The sequence below is a fragment of the Prenolepis imparis genome, unplaced genomic scaffold (genome assembly GCF_030444845.1).
Source record: "Prenolepis imparis isolate NDT839.2.m4 unplaced genomic scaffold, iyPreImpa1.0 SCAF_7, whole genome shotgun sequence".
NCBI classification, from domain to species: Eukaryota; Metazoa; Arthropoda; class Insecta; order Hymenoptera; family Formicidae; genus Prenolepis; species Prenolepis imparis.
In genome coordinates this window covers 10,802,220-10,820,956 of record NW_028141165.1, presented here as the reverse complement: position 1 = coordinate 10,820,956, position 18,737 = coordinate 10,802,220, and the positions used below count along the sequence as shown (strand labels likewise).

The 18,737-nt window shown below is 39.8% G+C and overlaps 2 protein-coding genes across 3 annotated transcripts in view; one reads left to right on the top strand and one right to left on the bottom strand.

The window, feature by feature from the left end:
- The window catches only part of LOC145938120 (uncharacterized), a 245,478-nt gene that overhangs the window by 15,777 nt on the left and 210,964 nt on the right, over positions 1-18,737 (top strand). The window contains exon 4 of the mRNA XM_083041524.1: positions 15,614-15,738. Within this exon, the coding sequence (XP_082897650.1) occupies positions 15,645-15,738 (94 nt within the window). The 5' untranslated portion in view covers positions 15,614-15,644. The remainder of the gene's footprint in view (positions 1-15,613; positions 15,739-18,737) is intronic.
- The window catches only part of LOC145938119 (uncharacterized), a 252,577-nt gene that overhangs the window by 31,836 nt on the left and 202,004 nt on the right, over positions 1-18,737 (bottom strand). The gene's annotated exons all lie outside the window — the stretch shown is intronic.

Genomic DNA, 18,737 nt, shown 5'->3' with positions numbered 1-18,737 from the left:
TATTACTTTCTAGAAAACGCGTATTTAATACTCTCTCGAATATACATATGTATACGCGACCGCGTCTCTCGTCCTGAAAATTATCGGATTCCCTCATATCGCTTCGCATTTCGAACTTTCAAACGATCAGAGTATGAAAATCTCTCTCGCTATCGAGAGATACCGCGGCACGGAGAACTGGATATTCTCTCCCCGGTGGCTCTTTCGCGGTGGTTCGTACTTTCAAAAGAGCGCTCAAGATGGCAAAGGACGTGAACCAGTCTTTCGCTAAGCTCCGAGCTCGAATTGGAAGAAGTTCACGAGAGGAAAAAGGGGGGCGGGAGGAAGCCCTGGCCGGCTTGGGACGGGTCTTCCGCTGACGTTGCCCACAATCTCTGCGTTCGTCCACTCGAGGGGAAGGCTTGCAGTTGCACGTCTTGCAGTTTCGGTTTTTGCAATCCGTTTCGCTCATATATACCTACTGAGAAACACGGCATTCGGTTTCGCTGCCTCATCCCTACTGCTTCTTTCTTTTCTTCCTCTCTCGTTCTTTTTTTTTCGAGGTTTCTCTTTTTCCTACTATTTCTTTTTCCTCCTTCTCTTGTTGTTGTCTCTTTCCCTCTCTTCGTTCCTCGTATACCCTTGGTTTTTCGCCTCCGGTGCTTTTTTGTCCATCAAACTATGGATATCCTAGATCGTCTGGTTTGTGTCTCTGCTTCTTGTGTATCGGTTTCCGTTCTTCGTTAAAGCTTCCGACACTTTAATACGTTGGCGTCTTTTTATTCGCCTACTTGCCACCGCAACTACTGCCTCGTCCGTTCGAGATATAACAATTGTTATCTCCGTCATCCAACAATCGGCGAATACGATAATATGGCGTAATATGGCTTTTCTCAATTTATTTCAATACGACGCACGGTTTCGCTCTTTTTCTGATTCTTTAAATTTAATATATATTCGTGTGTCTTTATATAAATATTTAGATAAATATTTCATTAAAAAGAGGAGTATATATTTTAAGAGAGACAAGGTCTCGAGAGCCGCACAATTACTTTTCTTTTCTCGTAAACTTCTTTCGATACTCCGAAAGCCTCGTGGCGTTCAGGTCCTGACCGATCCTAAGACATTTACGGTCTTTTGAAAGAAGGCGCAGAATGAAAGAGGATTTCATTTCGAGTTAATGGAGAATCTTTCGACAAAGACGATATACTGATGCGCGCGACAGCCTTTAGAAAGTACTTAAGTATTTGTTAATTGAAAGAAGTTTTTGTCGTGCTTTTGCCAGCGCGATGTCTAGCCGATGATACCCAAACGTCAAAGTAAAGTAATAATCTCAAACGTCTGTATATGTGAGCAAACAGCTAATGTGCATTCTATTGCAAAATGTATCGTTTATTCTCGACATGTAATTTATAAATTAAGAATTTATATCGTAATTCCACGATATATTATTAATCTTCTCATTTGGAAGCTTTGGTTCTATTTAATTTGTTCTATAATTCATAAAACTCGTTTCCGTCGAAACCGATAATTTAAGATTTATTCCCTTGGGTTTCTCCTGGGAAATACAGGAATATTAAGAACGACATCCTGTTTTCGACTCTTGGAACGTTAAAATTGGTTTTAGAAATAAAAGCTCAATAAGCGATTATTTAGATGAAAATTTGCATGCTTAAAATTAACCCGTCTCTCGCGCTTTGTTATAATTGACATCTCCGTTGTAATTGACATTAAACGGACGGTATTAACGACTCCAAAAATGTAACCCCGCGAAATACGCGACAGACGGCAACTCGAATCCCGCTAGAACACGAGCGAAATCGAATTGTCGCTCGGACCCCAAAATCGAAAAGCTGGTTAAGTCTTCGACGGTCTACCTCCCTTCGAGCGTGTTGCATCTTCTGTCGTGTTCGGACGCGCGATAGAATTTCTAGGGCGCATGTACATTCCGTGGTCGGGTTTCTCCTCCTGGCTGGCTGTCAGAGCCCAGCAGGCGGCAGCTGCGTACCCGATGCGTCTCATCTACGCGGACGACCGTGGACCGTCTGAGAATTGGCAATTTGCTTGCAAATTTCGTGCGACGAGCCGCCGCCATAGCCCGCGGCTTCTGTACCACCATCGCTGCATCGGAGAGATTCCTCGGATTTTACGCGAGCGGAAGGGCAAAGTAGCCCTTGGACGATGTCTTTACGACGGGTAGCGCGAGTGAATCTCCCTTGCGAGCGGAAGAAAGCGTCATTCCTGGACATTTCCGTTTCTATCCTCGTCGTTTGAGTGATATCGCGATGCAGATATTATATGAACGTAACGTGAGAGAGTTCGATGAGATGTATGCATCTGATCATAGAAATTTCATCTCCGTAAAAGTTAGCAGCCAATTTTCTCAATTTTAATCAATGCAATAACATATGTTAAGAAAAAAGATTTCTAGCGATTCAATGCAACGATGAGATATATGATAATTTAACGTTTTCGATTTATACGAAAATTAGAGATAATCGTTTTCAATAAAGATCGATTTGAATCATCGTACTCTTCGATAGAACTCTCGAGGCGTTATTTAGAGCTGGAGTCAAAAAAAGAATTTTTTAATCTCCGTATTCATGTAAAAAAAAATTCTATGATTACATGGTAATTCATATTGCGCTCGTAAAGAAGTAAACAAACCGGAAATACGCATTCATTTTTATCCTCTCTGAGGCAATTCCTCACAACTCGTTCGCGTGTTCCTTCGACAAGCGTAACAAACTTGTGTTTTTCATTCTCACCCGTCGCATGCCATTGAAATCTGCCTTGCAAATTACGCGGCGTTGTTAGCCGCTCGCGGACATATCCTTATTTTCCTTGAGAAAACCCCTACCCTCCCTCCGGTTACGACCGGACGCTTACCGAGGATCCTTGGCAACAAAATTATGTTTCTCATTTCTACTTCCTGCATTTGATTCGAGTTTCACTTGCAAATATCGCGATGCCGTTCTCCCCTAGCGATGCTATTTTTCTCCTTAACTCCGAGAAGTTTCCGTCGGGGTAACAAGGATTTTCCGCGTCGAAATTACATCTCGCTCGCCGTTGTATCTCGAATGCTGCGAGCTATTCCGCAACAGTCATTTAAACGTCTCTCGCAAGTCTCGCAAAAGTCCTTCCCCGCTCCCTCTCTCTTCCCTGCGCATAACGCATTATCTTCCGAAATATAAAAGAAGTTAACCGGTACGCGTGGAGGGAGAGTCTCCGCCGATTGTTATTTGCTCCAGATTCAAAATCTACGCGATGAAGAAAGTTATCCGATCCTGAAACTCGTGAACGCGCTGCGAATTTTTGTCCGCGGACAGTAAAACATCGATTAGCTGATGAAATTTTCAAGCAGTCTCGTACAGAGTAATTCGTACAGAGAATATACCGTATAAAGGACTTAAGCGGACGATAACGGACGCTAGTAACGGGTAACGGGATTATATACATCGCCGCGGCGCGAGTATATACGGTTTCGATTATCTCCCTACGTGCTCTTATCACGAGGCAATTTGCTAGAATTTCCTAAAGACACGAGATACGCATCGAGAATTGAATACACCGGTCCTCGCTACAGCTACAGCTAGTCGCGTTCATCCTCCGTCAAGCCGGAGGATACGTTTTTCCGGATACGTTTTCAGTGTCCGGTCCAGGAGCGACTGTTTTCCTACATGTCGCGACACATTTCGCCTCTGCACTTATCTCGTGTCACAGATCTGCGTGTCTGTATTATCGCACACACGCATATCTCTCTCTCTCTCTCTCTCTCTCTCTCTCTCTCTCTCTCTCTCTCTCTCTCTCTCTCTCACTCTCTCTCTCTCACTATTTCACCGGAGGTCGACCGAAACGCGTATTCCGCTTTAATTCCCAACTATCTCGAGGCGCGCGACAATTGTTTTCCTTTAATCTAGTCGGAGTTGTGGTTGCCATGGATGTACGAGATTGGCCGACTATGTCGGTCACGTTTCTCACGTCCCGGCCGGAAAGTCAGACACGAGAAAGCGCGCCTCTCTCTCTCTCTCTGTGTCTGTTCCCGACCTTCGTCCACAGACAGACTTCCATCCTTCGGTCCGTCAGTCCCCTCGAATTAACTCACCTCACCTTCGTCGCGCTTCGAGGGAGACTGGCTGGAGAGAACATCGAAGGGTCGTAATCTGAGGAGACGATTATCAATCGAGGGTTGCGCGCAACCGAGCGAGGGGAGTTTATCTTCTTCTATGCCCAGCGTGGGTGTCATAATTGATTGGAAAGCCACAGTACAACTTGCGCCGCGATAAGATAAACGCTGTTTATCCGACGAGTCGGTTTTTTCCGCTTGTTCGTTCCTCTATCTCCGCGATGATATAAACTAGCGTCGTCTCTTAGCTTTTTTTCCTTCTTTATCTCTTTCTCGAAACTTTTAAAATTAAATATAAACTTTCCAGGAATTAAATATAAATTAAATAAAAATTAAAATATAAAAATATATAATTTATATTAATCGCAAACGCGATGCTGGTTGCCTAACGTGTATTTAAAAAATGCTGAGATTTTCAGTAATTTATATATAAAAACTTAACAATATTATTCCATTATTTATTTTTGTTCTAAATAGCATGCTATGCGGATTTTTAATTCTTGAATCGGAAATCGTGCAACACAACAATTGTCTTATCGTATCCAATAAATACTGAATGAAACAAACTATCGAGTGGCTTTGCAAGACTGAATGGTTTTCAGTTACGCAATTGATATTTATGATGAATCCGGACTTGAGCACGCAGAACGAGTACGCTGGATTAAATTAACGTGGACAAATTAATGAAGCCATTCGAATCATAATGCGATAACAGACAATGCGGTATAATAAACACGATCCGAATATGATTGTTTTTAAATGGATAAATCACAGAATCGCAGCTGCATTTGAATGAACTCTCTTCGCGAGTATGTTTTCTCTTGCTTAGAATAAAATAAATTAATTAATTAAATAAAAAAGAATATCAATATAAATAATTTTATAACGTAAACGATAAATTTCTTGCCCCTCTGATATTTGATCATCATTCTTTCTCTATCTCTCTCTTCTTAATAATTTACATTTTAAATTTTATACTACTATACTTTATTAGAGTTCGCAGTAATAGAATATGCGATAAAATTTACGATAAAAATTTGTACTAAAACGTATATAATATAGTCGTTAGATAAATAAAAGACTAAGTATCTTGGAAAATGTTCTTTGAAAGCTCGCGCGCATCTCAATGGAGCGGCAAACAAGTACGTTCATTATGTACCTATTGTATCATATTATGGCATTTTGTATTTTATAATCCGACCAATGTCCCGTATGCATCTATCTTGTCGCGACAGAGGAAAGAGAAAGAGAGCGAAGGATAAAAATAAAACGGTCGGAAGATAATTCAATGAATATATTAAGGCGGCGAGGTAAAATCGCATTTAAAAACAGCGCGCGGCGCTCATAGAGGATCGCTTCTAGAGCGGAAGTTTCCGCGTTAAAAAAATGAGCTCGTTGCACGTGACGTTTATATCTCGCGCGTGCATCCGGGAATTAAATCGGTGCGAGTACTTCGATAAGTGCACCGAACGTCGTTCCACGACCACGTCGCGCAAGATGGAGATTAAAAAGCGTGTTGAACAAAATAAAGTCATTATCTGAAAAACGCGCAACCGCTGAAGGAACGTGTTATTACTGTTTTTTTTTTATTTTTTTTTTATTTTTTCGTAGATTTCGGGGGAATATATCTATACAATATGCGGACGTAGAACTATGTATATATTGATAGCGGGCCGAGAAGGACCGGCAGTTTGCGGAGAGTGATTTAACAAGGGCATTAAATTTGCGCGCGCGCGATGGAAGTTATAATTAAATTCGAAGCGACTGGAACACGGTGTGGTCGCGGCGAGCGATGACGAGAAGGACAATTTCCGCGATGATGATTTTGTATTAAAATGATCACGTCGCTGTACCGCATTATTTAATTATTTAACCGCCAATTTGCTAATGCACTGCCCACGCGCCAATGCGAAAACTACGTTGGGCATAATTTTACATATTACGTGATTATGATTCGCCCATAATAACTAGACGTAGCGGGCGTTCGTACGCGAATTATTGCGGAATTGTTCCTAATTATCGACTATTAATATTTATAATTAACGAACCCATAGCGACTATCAAATTCTGCGTGCTTTCTATGTTATTACTTGTCGAGAACTTTGCTTGCGTTGATCATTAATAATCGGGCCGGCGATTATCGAACGCATTCAGCTTTACTTTACGAGCCTAAATTTGCGCGAGAGACGGTAACAGGAAGGAAGGGGTGGAAAATTGCTCAAATTGTCGGATCGATTAAAATCTGGCGCCGATCAACTTTAAGTTTACTCTCTAGATTACATTCTAAATTTACGAAGAATTTACGACGATAATATACTAAATCTCATGAAATATAGTAGCTTGTATTTATTTATGGTGTATTTAAAGCTTCGATAAAATTTAGTTTCCAGCGAATAAAATAACATTACTGTTTGATTAATCTTTTACGCACATATTTTATCTCTTAATAATTAATCACGTTTGTATATTTTATTTTATTTTCCTATCCGCGTAAAATATTTCGATAAAGTCCACACGAGAAAAATTAAAGATACATTTTGCAGATAGCTTCATTAAATTCAGAGCATATTATTAAACACAGTAAAGGTGCAACTCTTCTCGCTAAGATATAGGCTGAACTTCGTCCAGGCTTTTGAGGTCGCACTCGACCTTGCAGCGAATAATCCTTTATATAACGCAAAGTTTTACAAAGATCGAAGGTCAACTCGTCGTCCTTCCTAGCCGTATTTTTCGTCGTCATCGTCGTCGTCGACGACGTCGACGAGTTTCTCGAATGAAATGCCTCGCCCGGATGAAAAGAGCCGTCGTCTGCCGTACGAATGAAAGGGTTGGCGCAAAAGTTGAGGTTGTAAGGAGGCACAAGAGGGAGGGAGACGAAAGAGAGGAAACGAGGGTGAAGTGAACACAAGGGGAGAGCGAGAACGCCAACGACCGCCCGCTACAAACGGGACGTAAGTGACAAGTTGAGGGATTGCTGCGCCTACGTGGGCGTATTGTGTGCAATCGCCATTCGCGAACGTGCGCTCTCTTTCTCTACCCCTTTTCTCCTTCATCCCTCGAAGATTTCCAACGCTCGTGAATGCGCGGAAATATTGTCGATCGCATTATTCCTAACGTTATCTCGCGCCACGCTCTCCCGCTATTCAAAATGTCGCTCGGAACTCGAATTGAGGAACGAGGTCGCGGAGAGAAAGGAAAGGAAAAACATTCCGACTTTCATCAACGCGCGTGCGAGCCTCTTGGAATGAACGATGTGGTCGCGCGAATAATTCGAACAGCGTGATAACGAACGCGTCGGGGGATAAAGAAATTTGTTTCTTTTCCGCGGAGAGAAAAAAAACGGAGGGAGACAGAGAGAAGAGGAACATATTCACACAAGTGCGCAACGCGCGACAGAAAGATCCATTACGAAATCCGAACAATTTGCAACGCACATCAAAACTCAAAAACAAAGTTTACGCTGCCAACATCCGTGGAATCGGCGAACATTGGCGGACTTCCAAATCCCACTGTTCTACTACTAGTTGACTATCGCTCCGTGTTCCTCGCGGAATCCACGCTTGTTTGATTACTTTCCAAGTTCATTTTTCAGAATTGCGATGCGCAAGTGACTCCCCAAGGTAGGAATTCTAATCGACTCGATTACCTCCGTACCTGCATTTTAGAATTAGCAACGTCGATGTGCAATGCTAAAAAATGTCATTATCGTTATCATAATACTTTCTTAAACTAAAATAGATATAATAAGAAAGACGATAATTTAAATGATATTATTACGTATAATAATATAATTATCATTATATTTTTATATATAAAATTTTATATTTTTTCTCTCTCTCTTTCTTTTTAAACTTGTGACAATTAATAGTAAATAAAGACTTGGAGAGTTTATCTAAAAAATTCCATCGTTTTCTGTATTAAAAAAAAAAGTTATAAATGAAATATCAATAAACTTTAAATTTTGTATGGCTTTGTATACAGTATTACGTAATCTTTTATACGTTCGATGTCATATATTGTGTCGTTATCGGATTCTCGTGTTACTCGTACTTTGCCGAATTGGAACCAATCTGCCAATTAGCGGAGCATGTTCGCTGATTGACGTGTATCTTACCGCCGTCGCATAAGTGTGGGGCGTTATTACGGTGTGTATAACCAGAGAAACGCAATCCTTGATTGGAAACGATCCAAAATCGGCAATTACGAGACGAATTTGACGCGTATAGGACAACGTATACGCGTACGCGATATAGGCACGCCAAAATTCGATGTAACACGCGTCCGAGATGTCACTGCGCCTATTATCGAGCCGGTTTCCGGTGCGGCAGCGAACCAGCTAGATTCCAACGTGGCAAAATACGTAGGACAGGAGGAGGTACGAAATTGCACGTCTGCCAACAAGAGCCGATCATTAGCGGCCTTCCGCCTACTGTGAAGACGCTGACGGAAAGTCTGGGACAATGAATGAGAGACTTCAGGGTGGCGCACGAACTATTCGATGTAATTAGTACTTTGGATCACTGCCTAGACGCGATCAAAAGTCTGAGAATCGTCATCGCGTTATCTATAATTCCGTAATCAAGCTATTGCGACGACAATCTTAAAGGCTATCATTGATATATCTTTGTAAAAGTTGTTTTGCACTAAAAAAATGTTCTGAGAAATGAAATTCTTGACGAAAAGATGATATTTTAATGCAATATAACGATATAAAGATTCGCTCACACACATACATAAACATACACAATTTCCTCTCTATTTTCTTATTAAATTTTAACAATTTTTATCTTCGATATCGGTCCAAAGGAGAGAAAGAAAGATTAAAATTTAAAGAAATAATTACAACTTATTCTTTATAAGCAAGACTGGATTTAGCAGGGATAAATTAGCACATTGCTGATTGTCTTTCATCAATTAATTAAAAAGTAATGTATTTAACAAGAGAAGAGAGTTTCTATTTACGGCTAACTAATAATCCATCTTCACAGAAAGCATCGAGAATTATCAGCAAGTTACTCTTGCAGCCAATTAAGCCGTCCTCCCTATCTCCGTTCTCTGTAAAAAGATACCTTCCTTCTCCTCTAAAAATGAGTTACTTATCTCCCTTACAAAAATTTAATAAAACGAGGACTTGTGCCCTTCTCGCGCGGCGAATCCTTCATCCCTTTTCGCGTCCTCCGTGGAATGGGAAACTTCTTTCATTTAAGCATGTCGTTTTGCGCCATTCCAGTTAGTTTCGCGGCGGCGTTTCGGGGACAATCGATCGTCCAATGTAATTACAGGTGGCGTGCAAATGCCGTTGAACGTGCTACCGTGACCACGTGGCCACGTCATTTCGTCGCGCATTTCCGAAGAGAACGGGAGCAAAGTTCCACGGAGCAGACGACGAAAAAAAAAAAAAAAAAAAAAAAAAGGAAAAATAGACGAGATAGGGGGATGAAAAGGGGCACAAAAAAAGAGTTCCTCGAAATTCCGCGCCATATGCTCGATGGTACTTCTAGACTACTAACTCGGCCGCACTCGAGGAACATTCGCCACCCCCTAGTCCGTCTTACCCTCCTCCCTCGCTCTCTCTCTTTCTCTTTTCTCCGCGCAGCAGCCGTAGAGAAATTCAAATTTACGCACCGACTGCCCCGGGTGTGTTTTTCGAACTTATGAAAAATGAGTCTGGACGAGGCTCTCTGTTACTCCTTCTCCTCTCCTTTTTCTTTTTCCTCCCGCGGTTTGCCAACCTCCCCGCTGTTTCCGCCTTGAGCTCGGGTTTCCTAAACTCTCCCTAAGCTATCCTATCGTCGCCGAGGCACAAAAGTTTATTGCCAGTCGTGTCGAAGAGTTAAAACATCTCTTCGGACCATTCGGACAGACACTAACCGTAACTCTCTTATATGTGACGCGTTTAATTCTTATCTCCCCGGGTCATCTCGCGGTCAATTTTAACGGAAATATCAGCTCGACAAATTGTCCACTATATTGATACTAAAAGCTGCGCTTCCTTTCTTATTACAACATTTTTATTGTTTTTTTATGTTTCGAATAGCAAAAAAGAAAAGATGGTGCGTTGTGAACAATAAAGTTGAATTATATATTTGGGAGGGGGGTGTTTAATAGAATAATTATATTTGTCTCATATTTAAACATATAATTAGATTTTTAGAAAAGATATTTATTAATATTATTTTTATATTTTATCCAATTTAAAAGTTAAATTAAAAGATTTAAAAATTGAATCTGTTATTGAAAATTGAATATAATGAAATAATGAAATAGAGAAATATTTATGATTGATTAATGAGAATACTTGAGTCTCTATATTATGATAAAATAAGAAAGAAGGAGACTAAATGTAAGACAACATATTTCTTTGACTTCCTTCTCTCTCGAAACACTTTAAAGACACAACAGCTTTCAAAAGAAAATCGATATAACTTCTTTTTTATCTCTCCAGTTGCTACTCTTTTCTCCGTCTTAAAAGTTCCGCGATTGGCGAGCGGAAGCAAACAGCATTGTTGGTCGGCTGGCGAGCTTCCGGATTTAATATAAATATAGGTGCAGTTACTAACTCAAAACGAGAATAAGTTGAACACAAAAGATTTAAAAAAGTTTACTCGGATAAACATCATTCCGGCATAAAAAAAAAGATCATTTATTTTATAGGAAATTAGAAATTAAATATCGTACAATTATTCAAAATAAATCGTAATTTTCGACAAGTAATCCAATCAAATGGATCCTTTTATTTTACTTGTAGTTGTTAATATCATTAACCCAATTTCTCTTTACAAAATTACATATAATATATATAATTGCATGTTGTGTATGTGCGTGTGTAAATCAGATTTTAGTTTTTTAAAAAGATGATAAAATTAGTAAAAGATATATGCAAGAAAATATTTATCGTCTTTAATCTTTAACTTAATATGAAGTTAAGTTAGGTCAGGTTAGATCGCGGTATTATGACACTGCAGTACCGCACATTTCGTAGTAAGAACGTGAAATATAGGTCATATGCATCGTGCCACTGTGTCTCCCGAGGTTATGCGTCATAATTCATCGCGACCAGGTCGCACGAATATGCAAAAAACACACACGTGAGAACGTGAGCCGAGAAACCCCCGTCGGATACAACGGTTCTTTTGTTAGAATCGAAACTTGGCAGCTAACAACGTGCGGCAACGCAATTCTTTTAAAAATTAAAAAAAATAATTTAGCGCTAAAAAAATTAATTACTCTCTTCTGTTTTCCTCCATCCATCGGGGACATGCATTCTTGTCGAAGCTCAATTATTAAGTCTTTTAAATTGTTCATCTAGACGCGACGTAAACTATATAAAAATTGCATTCTTCGCGGAAATGCAACCGCTGTGTGTTGCAATAGCTCGCGCATTACATTACTCGGCTGCTTGTATTCAAATTCTCGCATTACGCCTTTCCGACGACATTTTTCGGACTTAATGCGAACGCTGGCTGGCTGGCTGTTTTTGCTCGAATGTACATACAAATGGGAGACGCGAAACAAACGTGTTTCTTCGCTCGCGCGCGACCCGGTGTGTCAAGGAATCCAATAAAAGAGAACCTGGAAAATTACAAGGCCCTCTTTTACAGTGCGTCGCTATACCCTCTCGTCGTCGTCCCTTTTTCCGTTCTCCTCTCGCTCTATCCAGGATCCAGGGAAGAGGATTCCTCTCGGACAAAATTCCAACGACTCTGGCCATTACGGAGATTATCCGTTCTCTTTCCTCGCACTTTTCACCTCTCTCGCGAGGCGAGAAGAGAAGAGTGCGGAAAAGAGTGTTGTCGCGTGGCTATTCCGCGGAAGATAACTTGCGTTGGTCCCGGACGCTTACGATCGTTTCGAGCCTTAACGAGGTTAATCGCGGAACCCCTGGAAAACGAACCTCGACAAAGTCGACCGAGAAAGCGTGCACTTTGAACGCGACCGCGTGAGTCATACTTGCTTCCGGCTCTCCTCGCTCTTCGGCTACTGTCGCAGTGTCATGCTCAGGGGGTAGTAAATACGAGTGTCTGCTATTTGTTAGAACAGCCGAAAAGGTCGTTCCAGTCAGCGGCAAATTGCAAACGAGCGACTCAACTTCGTTATCTGACAAAAAGCTGGAGATATTTTTATTTTCCCATCTTGTATATTTCAGTTTCTCGAAAGCAACAGTTCGCGGCGTATTTTGTATTTTATAAAATTATAAACATTTATTATTTTGATTATATTATATTAATATTATTTTAATTTTAATTACATATTTATATGGATTTTATTGTAAATTTGTATTACATTTATGAAAAAAATTCTGACTGTTCCCTTAATATAATCCGGTTTAGATTGTTCACTACTCATTCACGTTCCGTGTAATTATGCTCACGTAAATCGTGAATAATATCACACAGGTTTAGCTCCCCATTTTATAGCCGTCTACTAAATAACGCGCGGCAATAATAAATTCTTATAATCGTAACTCGTAATTAAAATCTTGTTACATGTGTAGTGCACTGTACAGCGTGAAACAAAGCTAGGTACTTGCGCGAAAATTTTGGACGAAGAGATGTAGAGAGCCTGTGTTAAACGTGGCAAATTTTAACGTGGAGAGGAGATGCAAATTATTCCGCGATGCTCTAAAGAAACGCGTCTTTTGACGCATTGCCGTCTTGAATTAACAAAGAAAAAAAAAGCAGAGAAAGAGAGAGATCTCAGGAAAACGCTTCTCTCCCTCTCTCTTTTGATGCTTCCGCAAGCTCGTTCGTGAAATTCGTTTCGAAATTCCTCGTTCGCGACGCTTTGCAAAAACTGCCTGTCGAGAGTCTCTTCCGCAAATTTACGATTCTCGTTATTAAACGAAGGTCGGTCGTCAGCGCAGCGATTCTTTAAAGCAGCCCTTTAGCTTTTCGGGCATTAGTATGACGTTCTATTTTTTTTGCGTTGCTTCGTTACTTTAAGAAAAAAAAAAGAGAAAGAGAGAGAGAGAGAGAGGGAGGAAGAGGAAAATATAGAAGAATTTACGCGAGTATATCACTGATTCGAGCACGAACGCGTTCCCTTTTTGTCGTCCACAATTTTTGTAACGCACGGGAATAATCAGTAGCTCGATTCTATCAAGTTCCACACTGAACTTTAATCAATTTGATCCAGACAACGAGCACGTAGTTCCTCTACGTGGCTCGTACATCAGATAGATACAGGATGTTCCAATAAAGCAGTCTGCTGCAGCAAATTCCCAAAGGAACAGACAGCTTGTAATCGCGTAAAAACATTTATGCAGTTTGAAATCAAATTGAGTATAATTTTTGAATTATTAATTCATTATATTTGAATTACATTTTTATGAGGTGCCACTTTTCTATCTCTTTCGTATTTTAATTTGTATATTTATTAAGGTATTTTTTCACAATTATATTTTTCTTTCTCTTTTTGTTAAAAAAGATTCAGCTAAGCTTATCAATATAACTATCATAAATTATTGCTATTACAAAATTATTAAAATATTATATATATTTAATACAATATTTTTATATTTTTCTCTTAAATTTTTTTCAAATTACTTTACAAATTATAGAGAGAATAAAAGGTTAATATTCTGAATTTCTCTCCTCTGATTCTTTTTATTAATAAAGTTTTGTTAATTTGTTAAATTTTTTTTAAATATAATCCTTTCATGTTTTTAAGTAAAACAATTAATATATCACGTTAGAATTATATCAAACTTCCAGATATACATATGTATCCAAGATGTTTAAAAATTCTTGAAGAAGTATATGTATTTTTCAAATGAAGAGTACAGACATTTACGTTCTATATTATGTTACGTACATGTCTTTGGCAAGATGAAAATTGAACGATGTACCAGATAGAGTTAACTCTCGCTCCGCGCGCGTCTACAAGAATTCAAATTACTTCATCAAACGCCAGGTCGACGCCGTCGCGGCGCCGGTAGTTACTGAGGCTACCTGTACGGGCAATGTGATCGTGTAATCCGGCACTTGTATGCGGTGCATGTTCCGCGCGCGTGTAGAATGGAAGCTGCGCGTGTTGGTGCATAGCACAACCCTGTATGCCTCGCGATGTACGACACGTTCTAATGTGACTGTGTACACGTAGCGCGGGTGCACATGCACAGTTTATGAGCGGGCGAATCTGTGTATGTGTGGAGTGGGTTAGTACACCACTTTGACTCAGCGAGCATATATCCGTGATTTAAAAATATAATATATTCAACGGCTGACCGCCGTTATGCACCGTTTAGCTATCCGACCATAGTAGTCTCCCGTAAAGCTCTCTACTCTTTCGCTCCCTCGCCCTTCAATGTATCTCTTGCCTTTTCTCTCTCGCGAGTGTCTCCTCTCTCTATCTCATATTTCTCTTCGTTGTCGACTCCCAGTCCGGCGCATGTTCTTGTGTTTTCTGGACATTTTTTATTTTTATTTAGACCCGGCGCTCTGTATCTTCCAGCTCTTTTCCGCTTTTAAACCGCGTCAAAGGGAGTTTTTAACCGCGACACTTTCAGCCAGGCTGTGCGTGTAATACACGTAAATACACCTAATTTGTCACTTTTTTTTATACACCGACAAAAGTCATGCCTTTCTCTTCTACTCGCGTCGGGAAAATTTATCTCTCATCGTATACAAGCGTTGGAAAATTAACCTTCCTCTCGCGATACCGTCTTGACGCGAATAAGCACGAGAGGAGAACGTGTGCAAAATTGATATCCCGTTTTCATAAAACGTGAACTTCACTACATATCCATTTTATAGATTCCATCAATTTTATATTTGCATAAATAATAAATCAGTTTCTTTTTTCAAAATTTAACACATTTGCTTTTTTTAGAATCAGGTCGGAGAAATAATTAAGTTTTTCGAGTATCGAATTTGCAATTAGCCCATCCAAATTACGCGAAATATTACCCCTTTGCATAAATAAGTAAAGGACAAGCTTTTGAAGTTCACTTGCCTCGGGCGGACACGCGAAATCTCGATTGCGTTTCGTGACACAGCTCGTCGAAGGTTAAAACAGAATCTTACGTTGGATCTTTCGATTGTGCGATATTGTCGAAACTTTACGGGTCGTACCTTGTATTCGTGTAACTTTCAATAGCGAGCGAAATTTTTTTACAATGCTGAAAATATATAAGCGATCACTATCTCATCGTTGTGTGCCTTACTAATGTCAATCAAAAATTATATGTATATATAGAAGTAGAGAAAACATACATCTGTTAAACGTGTATACATTATTTATTCATTTCTTTTAGCTTTTCCTAGATATAATATCTTTTTCCTACTTTATTTTATAACGAGATATACCTGCATATACATATATGTATTTTGAACTATTTTTTTGTGTTTTAAAAGCGAGATGAATTTACATAAAATGTAGTCGACTTAGTGTCAAGTTTTGTGCGCGAGCACAAAAATCCAAGCATAGTTCAGGGAGAATTAATTCACTCTAGCCCATTAACTTCGCATTCAGGTTCATTGCATTATAGTCTGTGTTATTTATTTACAGGCGAGAAGCTCATTGGTAACCTGGCTGGGCGATGTTGCGGCGGAAGAAGACGAGCCGGAGAAACGCCTGGCGTGCTGGTGGCTTAATTGCTCGGGGATTCCACCTCGTTATGGCCAGTGTCTCAGGTACGCTTACATAGTCCGTTACAGCGGTTTCGCTAACCCAGTTCGCGACTCTGTTCGCCCGGCCATTTACCACGCGGAATCGAAATTTCTACTCGCTGTCGGAATCTTAAGTCGAGCTCCTCGTTTAGTCGACGCAATTTATTCGAACTTTCCATCGACGAGGCTCAACGATCATACGCGTCTCGCACGTTACTGAATACTTAATTAGCTAAGCGAACGTCGTTACGCAGTGGTGAAACTATACAACCAATCTGTGTTGTTAGGATTCATTAAAAAAAAAAAAAGAAAAAATAAATCTGTATTCTAGCATTGTAAATATCAAAAGCAATTATTGTATTACAACACATAAAAATTATTTTAATTATATTTTCAGAAAATAATATAACTCACTGTTTTTCCGATTTTGATTAACACAGAGCTGATTTCACTGTCACTTCGTTCGCAATTTCAGCTTTTCAGATTATCGAGAAATATTTATCGAAAAATAAATCAAGGTTTTTATATGTTTCTGTAAAAATAAACTGTCGGTGTGTTGTAATATTATATTCATTTATAATATTCTATAATTTACAAAAGTCTATTCCGAATGTCGCTTTTTCCATTTCGAATCTATCGTAATTTCTCATAATTTAGCGATTCGTATCATTAGTGTTTATCCGAGTCGCGATGCGTTGCTACACCCTCTTCCATAAATTTCTACTACCCCCGTGGAAATGTCTCGATATGCGCCACCGGCAAGTCTATCTTCGGGGTGTAATTCGCGGACTTCAACGGAATACCAATGTCGTCGCCGTCGTCGTTACTCTATTGTCATCCTCGTCGTTCTCCATTTTCCCCGTGAGTGGTCATAAAAGTTTAGAGGGGAACCCGTTTGGAGTATGGAGAGAGAGAGAGAGAGAGAGAGAGAGAGAGAGAGAGAGAGAGAGAGAGAGAGAGAGAGAGAGAGAGAGAAAAGCGAGATAGAATGAGAATCTTGCAAGGTAAGAAAAAAGATGGATAGTTCGTAGACGATCTACTTTATTGCGGCATTGGACATTATGTAGCTTATGAAGGCGAGATGGTAGAGCTTTGGCCGAGATCCGGGAGAGAAAAAGAGAAAGAGAGAGGGAGATAGAGAGCTTTCGTCCTTAAATGAATGATCAATCGTTCCGCATATTGACTGATATGGTGAGAGGGTTCGAAATGAATTTTTATACACTGATCACTCGCCATTCATTCACTGTTGAACGATAAAGCGGAGTAAATTCACCGAGAGCATATATAGAATTAATTGGTTATGCAACAGAAAACCAATTGTTATTGTTGGCACTTTTGTATTGCACAATTTACCCTAATTTTAATCGAAAATAAAAAAAAAAGAGTTATATTATTCCGCAAATATGTTTTATGATTGAAATTCAGTAATAAATTTGGATTTAATGATTTTAATGATTGTTCTTTTTCGTAAATGTGTCCAAAACGTGTGTATTTACAAATTCCGTTTCGTTTCACGAAAAGCAACCTTCTGCATTTTCTACATCTAAAATTTTCATGCATTATACGTACATTTGTACAATTTAGAGATGATATCTTGGTGTCTTGCACTAGGTTATTGTTTATATGTATTATCGCGATATTACGCCGCGCCATTGTTTATGCGATTGCGATTGCAATCTTTAATACGAAACTCTAGAGGCTGCTTCTTTTTACATTTGAATTGTAAATTTCGTACGCCGCGTGCGTGGAATGATAAATACTATCCTTCGTTCGTACTCGACTCCCCAGAGATCCGTACGTGACTCAGTCCGGAGAATAGCTCCTTGCTTCTTGCGAAGCGGCGGATTGAGCTTTTCGATGCTTTTTCCCATCCCGAGAAGGATAACCACGAGAGATAACTGCGAACGAGCAGTGAATTAAATCGAAGTCAATATTTCCCTTGAATTATGAAAGAACCGCCAGAAAGATACACTCTCGTGGGCGATAAGATGGTAGACAGGCGGGTCAAGTCGAACGCATCATTTTTTAATTTAAAAAAATAATTCATCGCAAAGCTTTCGTCGAACGGCATTATAATAAATTTTAAGCGATTTCGAACGGATATGTTTTTCCGCAAAACAAATCGTCAAGCAATTTTGACGCTTTATTGAAAAATGACGCAAGCGAATTTGAGAGACTAATGAAGAGGCAGAGTAATTAATTGTGTTTTTAAGCAGAAACTGATTCTAGCACGCAAAATTAAAATGCGATCTGTATATATTATTATTGAATCTCAAAAATATCAGTTATATTATTCGCTAATATTCATTGATTAAAATGACTCTATTCGATTTTACATGTGCTCTCGCATATAGCCGAGTATTACAGCTCATTAATTATCGTCAGTGATCTCGAAATCCAATAAGCCTGATGCGCGGCATTAAATTTGCGACGATAATTAATATTCCATTCTAATTTCGCGTCATTTATCTCGAAATCGCAAGTAAACCGATTATTCATCGAAATTCTTATCGATGAAACGCTATCTTATAACGTATTAACATCGTCATCGTCAGATCAGCAGTGTATTTTGTTATCGGCGACCAATTCATTTCCAAGCGTCGCCGAATCTACGATGACTTCTTGGTCCTCGAATGAGGATTGCAGTTTTTCGTTCCGCGGGAATCGGCAGATCGTGGGATAAAGGAGGAAAAGGAGGAAAAGAAGGATCTAAGAAGGCAGAGAGAAAGAGAGAAAAAGACGGTGTGGAAGAGGAGAAGGAGGAAAAGGGGTAGGAGGACGAACGACCAGTGGATCAAACCGAATCCAATAACTCCCGTGGGATTACAACTCTGGCCCACGGGAACCGATCGTATCCCGCGAAGAAATGGCGGATACGAGACGTGGGATAGAAAGAGTGGAGACGTTTGCGAGGGTGGGAGGAAGGGGTAAGTTTAGAAAGGTGGATCGCCCGGAAGAGAAAAGTAGAGAGGTTGGCAGCTTTCTTCTTCGCGGCACAAACGGCAGAGACGACGATATTTTGC